The sequence below is a fragment of the Echinococcus granulosus genome, assembly GCF_000524195.1.
Source record: "Echinococcus granulosus chromosome Unknown EG_S00073, whole genome shotgun sequence".
NCBI classification, from domain to species: Eukaryota; Metazoa; Platyhelminthes; class Cestoda; order Cyclophyllidea; family Taeniidae; genus Echinococcus; species Echinococcus granulosus.
The window spans coordinates 168,572-180,079 of record NW_020170453.1 but is presented as its reverse complement, the minus strand read 5'-3'; the positions used below and the strand labels follow the sequence as shown (position 1 = coordinate 180,079).

General features: G+C 44.8%; 3 protein-coding genes across 3 annotated transcripts in view; 1 reads left to right on the top strand and 2 right to left on the bottom strand. All coding sequences in view use genetic code 11, as the record gives it.

The window, feature by feature from the left end:
- Window positions 1-2,882, bottom strand: part of EGR_07246 (hypothetical protein) — a gene marked incomplete at both ends in the record, with an annotated part of 4,357 nt that extends 1,475 nt beyond the window's left edge. The window contains 6 exons of the mRNA XM_024496495.1: window positions 5-265; window positions 647-996; window positions 1,154-1,877; window positions 1,959-2,090; window positions 2,294-2,503; window positions 2,790-2,882. Coding sequence (XP_024349080.1) covers window positions 5-265; window positions 647-996; window positions 1,154-1,877; window positions 1,959-2,090; window positions 2,294-2,503; window positions 2,790-2,882 — 1,770 coding nt within the window. The remainder of the gene's footprint in view (window positions 1-4; window positions 266-646; window positions 997-1,153; window positions 1,878-1,958; window positions 2,091-2,293; window positions 2,504-2,789) is intronic.
- Window positions 2,883-3,561: 679 nt separating this feature from the next.
- Window positions 3,562-5,141, bottom strand: EGR_07245 (Exosome complex exonuclease RRP4; the record flags this gene model as incomplete). Its single annotated transcript, XM_024496494.1, has 3 exons — window positions 3,562-4,161; window positions 4,550-4,687; window positions 4,767-5,141. The coding sequence occupies 3 exons, from the start codon at window positions 5,139-5,141 to the stop codon at window positions 3,562-3,564; spliced, it is 1,113 nt and encodes a 370-aa protein (XP_024349079.1).
- Window positions 5,142-5,763: 622 nt separating this feature from the next.
- Window positions 5,764-9,089, top strand: EGR_07244 (WAP, kazal, immunoglobulin, kunitz and NTR domain-containing protein 2; the record flags this gene model as incomplete). The annotated part of the gene is made up of 3 exons (XM_024496493.1): window positions 5,764-5,802; window positions 7,821-7,926; window positions 8,914-9,089. The coding sequence occupies 3 exons, from the start codon at window positions 5,764-5,766 to the stop codon at window positions 9,087-9,089; spliced, it is 321 nt and encodes a 106-aa protein (XP_024349078.1).
- Window positions 9,090-11,508: the final 2,419 nt, after the last annotated feature.

Genomic DNA, 11,508 nt, shown 5'->3' with positions numbered 1-11,508 from the left:
CCACTTGCATCTTGGCAGCAGGCTGTGACGGGAGCGCCTGCGGTTTGTTAACCGCGGTGGCATGGGGTGGAAGTGGTGGGGCAACCTTGGCGAGATCAAAGTTCTTCATGTAATTGGAGCTGTTGGTGGTGGCTGTGGTAAATGCCGCCGCAGCTGTGTTGGCAGAAGCTGATGAGAACGGCAGCTGCTTGACCGACTGACTCGTACGCTGGTGGCTGGCGATAGCTGCTGTCTTAGGCGGCTGTATCTTGACCTTTATCGCAATCTGCAATGTGAGGGCTTCGATACAAAGCAGTAACGAAGACACCTTAAGAGAACCTGTACACTGACTCCTACATAGGTTAGCAACGCCCAGGATGTTCCAAAACAAGCATTCACCGCACGATTGTTGGAAAGATTTCTGGTGTACTTTAACAATGGCACACAATAACAAAGCAAAGCAGAAGTTCATAGGCTCTTCATCAAAAGGACGGTTTTGAAAAACTATTCCAAATCAAATTAGAGGACTGGGAACCTAGGGGATCTAGACCGGGTTGCTTCAATTGGTGAGTGAATAACAGCAATTACAGGCTAAATTGAAACTTGACAATGATTCCATCAGGGGAGGGAGGGATGAGTAAGCGCTAACAGGCGAACCAGAGCTCACTTTCTGCAGCCTCAATCTCTCCGCTTCCATCCGTCTCGTCGCGGCGGCCTGTTTCTCCTTAGCTTCACGTTCTGCATTGGCGCGGACAGCCATACGGTGCTCGTTAGCGGCCTTCACTTTGGCTTTGCGTTCCAGGGCCCGCTTCTCCATAAACTCCCGATGGCGTTGTTCCTTCGCCGTCAAATCTGCCATCGCTCTGGTCCGCCGATCGTCCTCCGCCACATCCCTCGGCAACAGCTTCGTCGCCGACTGTGTCTGTAGCGGCCCCGTTGCAGCCCTTCGAGACAGTACACTCGCTGCCATAGAGCTGCTTGATCGATGATTAATGCTGATTTCCTTCTCCCCAATCACTGCAACGCATTGATGGGAAATAAAGCAGTGGGCGAAAAAAGCAAGGGCTTTACGTTCCACTTGTTGCAAACAATAAACTGAAGTGTGGCAGAAAGCCATGCAAAACCAAACACGACACAAAAATATGACAAGAAGGAAAAAAATCTATTTTCCTACCCGAGAATTTAGCTTTACTAGCGCATGAGACTTTGTTCAACTGTGACTGCGTTGGTAATCGCGGCGCGGAGTCAGTAACAACTGAGGGCGGTTTAGCATGTTTAACCAGTGAAGGAGCGGTCGAAACTGTGACACTTTTAAGCTTCCCCATCCCCACCGACGCCCTCGCTGAGAGCCGAGATGGCTGCGGCTGATGCAATAGATTCGAATTTGTCATGTTAGTGACGGTTACCATGTTAGTCGTATTGGCAGTAGTTGACGGGGTCTTTGATGCTGTGCCCCAACCAAGCCGAGAGAGCCAGGGCTTCGACAGACCTATTGGCCACGGAGTGTTGCGATAACGTCCCAAGCGACTTTCGGTAGGAACTGACGCAGTTGGTGTAGAGGCATTCTGAGACACCGGCTTCACAAATACCGCGCTGGTGGACGCGGCTGTAGAAGTGACAGCATCATCAGCAGCGACATCAACAGCTGAGGTAGATATTTTGGGAGGGTGAGCCGATGATTTTGGGGCTTGTACCTCCATCACCCCAACAGTATCATCCGATTCCTCAGTCATAATGCTCGAATTTCCGTAGGAGCCTTTCAAAGCATCTTCATTAGTAGCAGCGGCAATCGAAGATTCAGAAGACTTATCCAAAGTCGTCCGAGATTCCTGTATAGTTAATGGCTGAGCAAAGTGTGCTGTCTTAGCAATTTTTGAACTTGACTCCCTACTCTTTCGCTAAAAATCAACAATAACAGACTACTTAGAGCTGGACAACACTGTAGAAATGAAAGTGAGAGCATTGGATAAACGTCACACCTTAGTGGCGACAGTGGACAAAGGCTCTTCATCTCCAGCAGGCGAACCGAAACGGCATCGCTTGGAGGGCAGTGGAGAGCGAAGTTCCGGTTCAGATGGAGATCGCACTGCCGATTTCCTTCCTTTGGATGTCTAACAAAGTGAATTCGGAATTGTTTCATTAAATAGACAGCTGATTAAATAAGGTAAACAATTACAGGTGGATCAGGAGGTTCCAATTTTAATCTAATCACACTTGGATCCTCTAAACTGTTCTGCTAAAATGTCAAAGTTACTGTTCCATAAGAATATATAGACAGTTAAATGCATTAAATAAAAACAGTAGGAAATCCTACCGTGTGCCGAACGGATGTCGCAGCCTCAGTAGTATTTTCAGCTACTAGAGTTTCATCTCCCGTAGCATCGCCTTGCACAGGTTTTATCTCCGTGATAGATCGGGAACCTTTGGTCTGTCCAGAATAGACAGAGTCCAACAGCGGTGTGACTGGGGACTGAAACCGTTCCTCAGGAACAATACACATCTCCACATCGGAGGGCGCAGATGACTTAAATAGGAACAAAGGGGAAACGGAGTTCACTGGTTGAAAGCTTAGGCAATAATTATTAATGATAGAAACACACTTGAGTCCGTCCACTGACTTCAATTGATGATGATGAGGCCGTGAGTTTCCGCCTTTTTGATTTAGTGTTGCGAGCGCGAGACCTGGTTGTCGATCTTGAAGCTCGGATTTTGCGTTTTCTCGACTTAGGAAACACATGCTTCGAGTTAATCAGCTCCAGAGTATCGGGCAAAACAAAGTTCGGGATAAGAACCTGAATTCGCTGACACACTTTCGAAATTGCCTTAGACGCTAGTGAGTCTAGATCCGAGGAGAGTGTCTCTATTTTCAGCAAAAGCTGCCCGCTACTCTCCTCCACATCCATCCTTACCATCGATTTCGAAATTTTACGACCAAGACCTTACATTACCAAGAGATTAAAACAAACCAACAAATTAATTAGAATCGTTTCTGTTTATCTAATAATTTCCTTTTTCAAAATGCACACTTTCATGTAATTAGTGTTTGGCTTATTGACCGTTTCGTTTAATAGGCTGTTTTGGCAACCCTGGATAAGTGAAATCAAATGGAATTTTATGCTCGAATTTATCCATTCCAGTTGGCATTTTACAGTATTTCTTCGTATATATGTAATAGGGTGCGGTAACGTAGTGTTTGTGTCTTTATAAAATAACAATTAAGGTGTCAGTTACTTCATGCGCAAGCACAGGACTTTGTCAAGATTACTTGTGACTAAATTATGCGTGCGCAGTTATCCCCACATTCGCTCTCTCCTCAAAGGCCTGCTTTGTTTAACCACTGTACATTAAGGCGGGCAGTAATGTCCATGCCCCCCCCTTGAGCCTTTCTCTTGGCCCAAGTGTTAACTGTAGGGGCCTTTTGAGAACACTGCCTTCTCGACCTAATCCGCTTCCTCCCCTGAACAAAAGCAAAGATTAACATACCCAAGGATAACTTCCCGGGCCGTATCGAGCCCCCTCCCACCGTGTCCATTTCCATAAAACCAATGCAACAATAAGAAAGTTTCATTCAAGACAATCCCGTCAAGCAGCCGCCAGCTTTGCCATGACAAGATCAACAAGATGCCTCTGATGCTCTGGCAGAAGGAGACGGGTGATGGGTGCAGCGCCGTCGGCTCCATTACCGCCAACAGGCCCCTCCGCCTCTTCCGCCTCCTCAAAGAAGCTAGCCTCACATCCTGCCAATACCGCCGTCTCCCACACAAGGTGCCCGCACGCCACCAAGGCAAGCACCACGTTACGCACTCGCCCCACTGCCACGCGCTCCTCCACCTCCGCTGTGATGGCACCAGTGGTGGAGTGCGGCTTCCGGGCCGAAATTGTAGCACCGAGGCGCGCCCCGAGGTTCATACCTCGTTCAGGTCCGATCCACACAAGGCCATTGCAGCCAAGGATGAGACCGACACATATACTACGTGCCGCTTCCTCACCTGAACCCCCTCCACCTCCACCACAGGGCACTACAAGTTGGTGGCGGTGAATCTTCTGTCGGCGGATGAGACTAGGGGGTAGACGCAGCACACACCCCTCACCCAACCGACCCGTACGCATGCCTGGCATGTGCAACTGTAGACTGCCGTCTCGATAGACCTCTCGCACTTCTGCCACTATCAAGTCGCCTTCCTGTAATGGAAAGGATACTTGCATCAGGCCTTCTCGTCGGGTCAAAGCTAGAGCAGCAACTTTCCTACTGCAAAAGATCCACATAAGATCAATTTCATGGGGAGCAATTAGTCTCTTCAGATCTTTTAAAAAGGGTTGCAGAACCTTAGACCCAAAACCATCCCGGGGTGTAACTAGGATGCTGCAGGTAGCAATGGTGTCTACCATTTTGGGAACCACTAAGCCCTACCAGAGACTGTTTTAATCTTCCAGCGTAAAAACGCAAAAGCAGTAGCAAAAAAACTGGAGTGGTTCTTGTATCCAATACATGCCAGTTAGTTTAAAAGTGGAAATAGCTAGCGTTGCAGCGAAAAATTTGCCTCAGTGTAACATACTAAAAAGTTCCTACCCGCATGAAGGAGCGCATAGCGCGTTCGTCATCTTCCGATTTTCGGCGTAGCTCCCCCGTCGGCAGCTTGACGTTGGCAAGGGAGAGATTGGCCAGGTGGTAGGAGTTAACATCCACCTTCCATCGTTTTTGTTCCACCTACACATACGCATTTAAACGTAAGTGAACGTATTTAAACAATGAAGGAGGAGGCAAAGACAGAATTGGAGCAAATCACTTCAACAATCCGTCCCACAACAGTGTCCCCAACGTTGCCAGAGTAGCGAGTGTTGGGCGGTTCCACGTAGACCAATTTGTTTACCGACTTTAGACGACCGGCCATCGAAGCGTGCATGGGTAGAGCGGAAGCAGCAACAGAGTCGTCCATCAACGTCGACTGCTCCGCCGCAGCTGCCTCGGCAACTCCGCCCGAGTCATCCACTCGGTATGTACCGTGACCGGTGATGAGGTTGGCGCCCGAGGTGAAGATAACTTCACCAGGGATAACTATCCCACGAAAGTCTTCCTTCACTCCTACCGGCCCTCCTCCTTCACCTCCGCCTCCTCGAGTGTAGGCCTCTTGCAACACTGTGGGAGTGATTCTGATCGACATTACCCACTGAAAACAGATAAAATGACCAAGTGCAAATAAGCGTCTTTTAAACCCGAGAGTACCTAAAATCTCAAGCTTTACACTGGTACATAAGTGCTAAATACTAATAGTGGATAGCATGTTACAAAAAAGGCCAATCCGTAAGTTTTAACTCCAACGAAGACCTATTGAAGGGACAACCAAAGCCAACCTGCAGTAGTCACAAGACTTTATCTTGATCTTGTGCAAGTAAACCTACTGGTGCACTCACTAGTATCATCACACACAATCGAATGAAAAATACACCAAAAGGTTGCAGCGATCATAAAATTCGTACCTAGAAAATTGGAAAAAGTCACATACATACTCGAAAACCTTCTGCAGATTTTAAATCAACTGAAATTGTCTGCTTTATAAATTAACGGGTTTAGATATTAAAAGCAGGCTGCTTTTGCAAAAGACGATGTTACTCGATTTTGGGTTGTAAGGTACAAAAACCATGTATATCAGCGCCCACTTACTAGGAAGAATAGAGAGTAAATAGGGCCGGTTTCTAATTTTAATGGTTAGGGTGCAGAGGACCCGTAGTTTTTACTAACAAGAGTATCGAAACTGGTGAAGAAATAACATGATAGCGAAAGGAATGGCCATCGTAGAATCGACCTACCTGACCTTGACAAGGGTGATTTTGAGTGGTTAATCATTTGAGACTTTAAATATCCAATTTCTTATTAATATAGACCTTAAGTTGGCTTGAGTTCGATTCAAAAAATCTTACCATGGAAATTCGATGTATGTACTTTCTAATTCAATAAACAGGCTAGCAGTTAAGGCATATCTTTGGAAATTCCGATTCATTCTCGACTTCATATTTTGGTTTTCCATAACGTTCTTCTTCAAACTTATAGCACAAATTGAAAAGGGTTTGCTAATGCGTCAAAATTTTTGGATCTTTGTAGAACGAGGCTGTTGCGGGACTTATCACTCTCTTCAAGACTGGCCGCTTGTTATCAAGAAAAGGAGTCGTCTAGTGTGCATCACATCGTTTTAAAAACCGTCCCCTGTGCTATTGTCGGATACTGCTTCCTTGGTTACTACATTTTGTAGGTTTCTACCATCCTATTTGCTATGAGCAGCTTAAGGTCCTCTGTATTGAAAGTCGCACTGTTTTAAACGAACTGAATTAAATGTTCCATATTCTAACTAAGCAAGTTTTCACAATAATTTACTATTGATTTTTGTACCAATTTTTCCTTCTGTGATTGATTAGTGAAGAGAATTAGTAGTGTCTATTGCCCTTCTCCCATTCCTGCAGCCCGCGTGAAGATAACTTGAAGTGATGCGATCGCTGTGAGGTCTGGTTTTTTGCCTTTTGACCGAGGCCTCTGACATTTTACCCACATCCTGACTACTCGTTCAAATTTTTTGACGACTGTTTGTCCTGATGAAGTTGCGACTACTAGGCACTCACGATAGTTTATTAATGGGATCTCATCCTCTAAATGCAGTTTTGACCATTGGCGTCTTATATTCTTGCCCAAGGACAGCATTTCTATCGGCTTCCTTCAATAAGAGGGTGGAATGGAAATCTTATGCACAGGAGCACTACCAGAATCAGTATATCCTGCATTTCTACGCTGGGTGATGCTTTGCAGATCATTATCAGTTTTCCGGCCATGTTTCGTCAGATAAGGCACCTTAGATTGTGTGTGTGCTTCCTTTCCTGAATTGCATGATGTAGTTATAATGCCTCCTTTCCTTGTAACTAGAAGCCACCAAGCGGTCTATGTTTTGTGCTGTTTTATTTCCTCTTAATGCTTGATAATTGCTTTTTCCCGTAAATTTCCCCACTATCATTAGGCGCCCGAAACTTCTACCGGACAAACTTAAAATTCAGGTACCTTCTGTCCCAGCATCACATCTTTCTGCTATAGCAGAGATCTTGAATGTAAGAGTGGGAATTGCTGGCAGAGACAATGGCGCAGAAGAGAGAGCGATCCTGTAACTGGAAAATAGAAGCTGCAGAAATAACCAGAATTTAAACAAAACTGACAAAGCTGTAAAATAAATTGAGAAAAATAAATAACATTGACTGTAATTTTCACCATCTAGAACTGTATAGCTGGCATCTGTGTTCAGGATAAATAGCTAGGCACCCACGTGGAAGTTGTGTTACAGTCGAGTGCTTGTTCCAAACCCTTGAACGCCTAATCACGCCCCTTATCTTACTTAGAACCTCTCTCTCTCTTTCAAGAAATGCAGTTGCTGGCAGACACTGACCACGCAAATAACTTATTCACCCAATTATGACTCCATCTGCTCAGTATTTTTGAATGAACTGAGCATGAAGTGGGTAAGAGCCTTGCTATTTATTGAATGTCACACTGTTTCCAGGGGATTATCTGTGCTTTCTGACACATCGGGGAACTCAGCCGGGTAGGCGTTGAAATAATTATCAAACTGGATGTTCCGTTGAGAGAATTGTCACACTGCGTACTTTTTGAATCGCGCTTTTTAATGAGTGTCCGACTGTGCCTTCAAGGTTAACTTTTTGTGGAGATGCACGCTGTTGTGTCAAATTACTTCCGGCTTGGGATGCCTTCAAAATCACCGGAAAAATTTAAGCTCAATTCATTCGTGGAGTTGCACAAGGAAATATCAAATTACTTCCGGAGTAGACTATAAATGAAGCCAAAATAGGAGGCCACCTACGAGATCCACCAAGTCCTCCTAATTCACTGCTGCCTAGCAAAAATGGTTGCTGCCTTCGCGCTTTTCCTCCTCGTGGTCATCAGCTATTCTGAAGGTACGTTCCTGTCACCACTCTAACGCCCTTCTCCCCATCCTTTACACCTACCTCCCTTCATTCTATCCTTTGTCACCCTCCAATATACTCACCTGTCTATTGTCTAGGCTTGTTTGAAGGGCGGGGAACGGCTGCCTCTTTGCTTCTTCCGACTCCTCTTGTTTTGTTACCTATTCTTATCCTGGCTTAGCTTGTTGTATCGTAACAGTAGTGGATCATTTGCACTCTCATTAGCTTGTGATTACGTGCTATCATACCTTCAGTGGATATGACTTCTAGCCTCTATGCAACCAAGGAATTAGGTCAAAGGGCATGGATTAGGCCACTTAGGCAGCTTAAACTCTTTACAATTGATTGATAGTGTCCACTGGAGGCCTCTTTCCTCTCACATTAACGTCTAGTTGGTTAAAATGTCCTGGTTCCTCATTAGTCTAACTGTGTCAGATCATGCCAATAGCTTCTCCCCCACCCGGTCCCTCTGCACGCCTGCAATGCTCATTTCTTTAAAAGACATATTCCCTGTCATCACTATTTATGTTTTCTGTGTTATTAATCTATTACCCATCAAAAGTAAATATCTTTACTGGGTGAGTAAAAAGGCGTAGAAGTAGAGCTCTTTTGGCGCCTTCACTACTCACCGGAGATAAGCTTCGCCTACGTTTTCCTCCTTCTCGTGGCTCTCAGCTTCTGTGAAGGTGTTTGCAAGTCCTATACATGCTATCGTACATCCAATGCGTTCACTTTTTGCTCATTTTGAAAGCATGGACCTTAGATGAACTCAGAGACATTATTGCGACAATGCGGTACCCTTAATTAAAATGTTTCTGCACCATTTACTGCTTTGCCTGCTCTGTAGCTGGCAGGTGTGTCAACTGGGATGCAAAACTCCCTTTCTTTTAAATATATTGCGTTTAATTGAGGATATACCAATTTGTGACTGATTTATAAGTCAAAATAGGTTAACGCCTTCGCCCCTCCTGTTTTCAGCCCGCATCGACCCTTGCAAGCAGCCGATTAAGGCGGGCATGTGCCTCGGCTACTTCCCCAAGTGGGGCATGAATCAGGAGACGGGCCAATGTGAGGAGTTCATCTACGGCGGTTGTGGTGGCAACATGAACCAATTTGACTCGAAGGAGCAATGTGAACTTTTGTGCGGTCGTTAGGACATTCGGAGGTGACTTCTGAAAACTGTTGGGTGAAGCCTCATCGACTGTATCACTTATTTCCTAAACGCGCGTTTAAATGATGTGGTACGGCGTTTTGGCTTTCCCCAAATGGGGTTTGCTGGCTTAGACTTGTCGCTTGTAAATTTGTGCCACTGATGTTATTGAAGTGCTCGTAGAAATGGGCTACACTAAATGTCGTCGAAATAAGGGAGGATCCAAATCATCTGCCCATGCATTAGGACCTCAGACATTCAGTTCTTTTGGTGGCTAGTGAAGGCTAGTATGGCTTATTGCGGCTTATTAGGGTGTGCTGATGACATGGGTGTTCTTACTTTCACTCTAGTTCTCTTGAGCAGACTGAACGCTCTTTCCGGTCGATTCCCATTTTGGAATAACAGCACTTCTTATTTAAAGTGTGGATACTGTTGTCTAGTTGCTTGAAGAATCGTTGTTTGTATAACGGACGCAAGATGCTTGAAGTAGATGATAGACTTGGAGAAGGCTCTATTAACTGCGATTTTATACCATGAAATACCACCCTAACATGTGTGAGGTGACGCAAAGACACTTAAGCGAATACGGCGATATCTTCACCTTATATGTGCATATGTGCTTAGGCAACCGATTTCGCCGTGAACAAATACCATCCACTAGTAAAAAGTGGCATTTCAGCACCTATGGCATTCCCTAAAATCCGAATTCAAGACTCACTGAATGGGGCGGGACCGAGCCTTCCCCAACCTGCCCAGTGTCGGGGCGAGTAAGCATCACCACAGAGCTGTGGCTGGTGACGAGACATTTCAACAAACAGCAGGATTATAAAGCCCGTCTAGCTAAAAGTTCAATCATGATGCATACTTTCCACACTTTAAAAGATTGGCTTTTGCCGAGATAAGTTAACGCAAGTACTCGTCTTCAAGGAATTATAATGCTCCCGTTTGACGAATTAATTTACCCTTCAGGTGATGTTCAAGGCATTTTACAATTGACATAGTTGACATTCTTTTCAAATCAAGTTGTAAATATTTGCAGTACTTTAGTTGCTTGTTTAAAGCCCCGGCCTTGGTAATTCCCCTGGGTGGTCAGGTCTCCGGGTCATGCCGGTAAACCCCCCAGCCCCTCTGTGCGTTGACAATACATGTACTGCCCTATCATGATGTCTTCTTTCCTCCTCAGCAAAGTTTTGGTGCCCTACACATGCTGTTAAAAAGCGTCGGAACTGCCTGTCAAACCAGGCCTTTCCAATGAGGAATTTTTAAGAAATAGATTTTAAACCTCGTTGCCAATACTTATGTTCCCAGTATCATAAATCCCACTCACGTCTAAAATAAATACTTGCACTGGTGAAGTGTAAAAGGCGCAGGAGCAGAGCACTTGCCAACATCTTCACTATTCACCGGAAATAAGCCTTGATTTGGCCCTCTACGTTTTTATGGTCCTCAGCTTCTCTGAAGGTATTTAAGAGTCCTGTGCTTGCTATCGTATATTCAATGTGTCCATTTTTTGGTCATTATGCAAGCATAGGTTTTAGCTGAACTCAGAGACAATAAGGCGACAATGCCTTACCCTTAACTGCAACTGCTCCTGCACCATTTACCACTTTGCCTGTTCTGCAGCTGATAGATGCACCACTTTTTCCTCAAATCTATTACGCTCAGCTAATTCGCTGGTGTGGATATGCAAAGATATTTTCCTCCCGTATTTTCAGCCAATTTGAACCCTGTGTGCACGTTGCCAAGAGACGCAGGCCCATAACGTAAATCCTTCAAGAGATTAGATTTTAACCCTAGATTAAATCCACGCATTCGCCTCAACTACAGTGGCTGTGGTGGCAACGAGAACTGATCTGATAAAAAGTTTAATTTTAAGGTAGTGTGTGGTCGTCAAAGCAGACAAGCCTTGGCCGGGATAGTTACAGGAATGTAACCGCACCAATCATCTATTAAATACCGTTTAAATAAATTTTATTAACCATTTATACCTTCTCCAAACTCGGCTAAGAGAAAATATCGCCAAGTTCTCCATCGCGCTCGAAAATAAATTGAATTTCTTTGTAAGTGAATGATTTAATCAAACTTTGTACATCAAACGTAATCAACCAACTTTGCAGTTGATGATCTTCTAACAATTCTGAGTGATGGCTTCCAGCAAGATCGTTACAAACTTGTTTTAAACTGTCATTGAGGTTTTCATTTTTAAGTAGGCACGATATCATGAGATTAATGAGCGCGTAGGCGATCGGGTACTTCGACACTGCAACTAAGTGGTAAGAAACTTTGGGAGCGAAATTACAAACTAAGAGTTTGTCATATTCACAGTCAATGGTTTGAGAAACAATCAAAACTGTGCGGACTATCGCATGTTATCACTTCGACTACTTCTTGCAAACTATGTGTGCCTACCCTTCTTGTTTGTT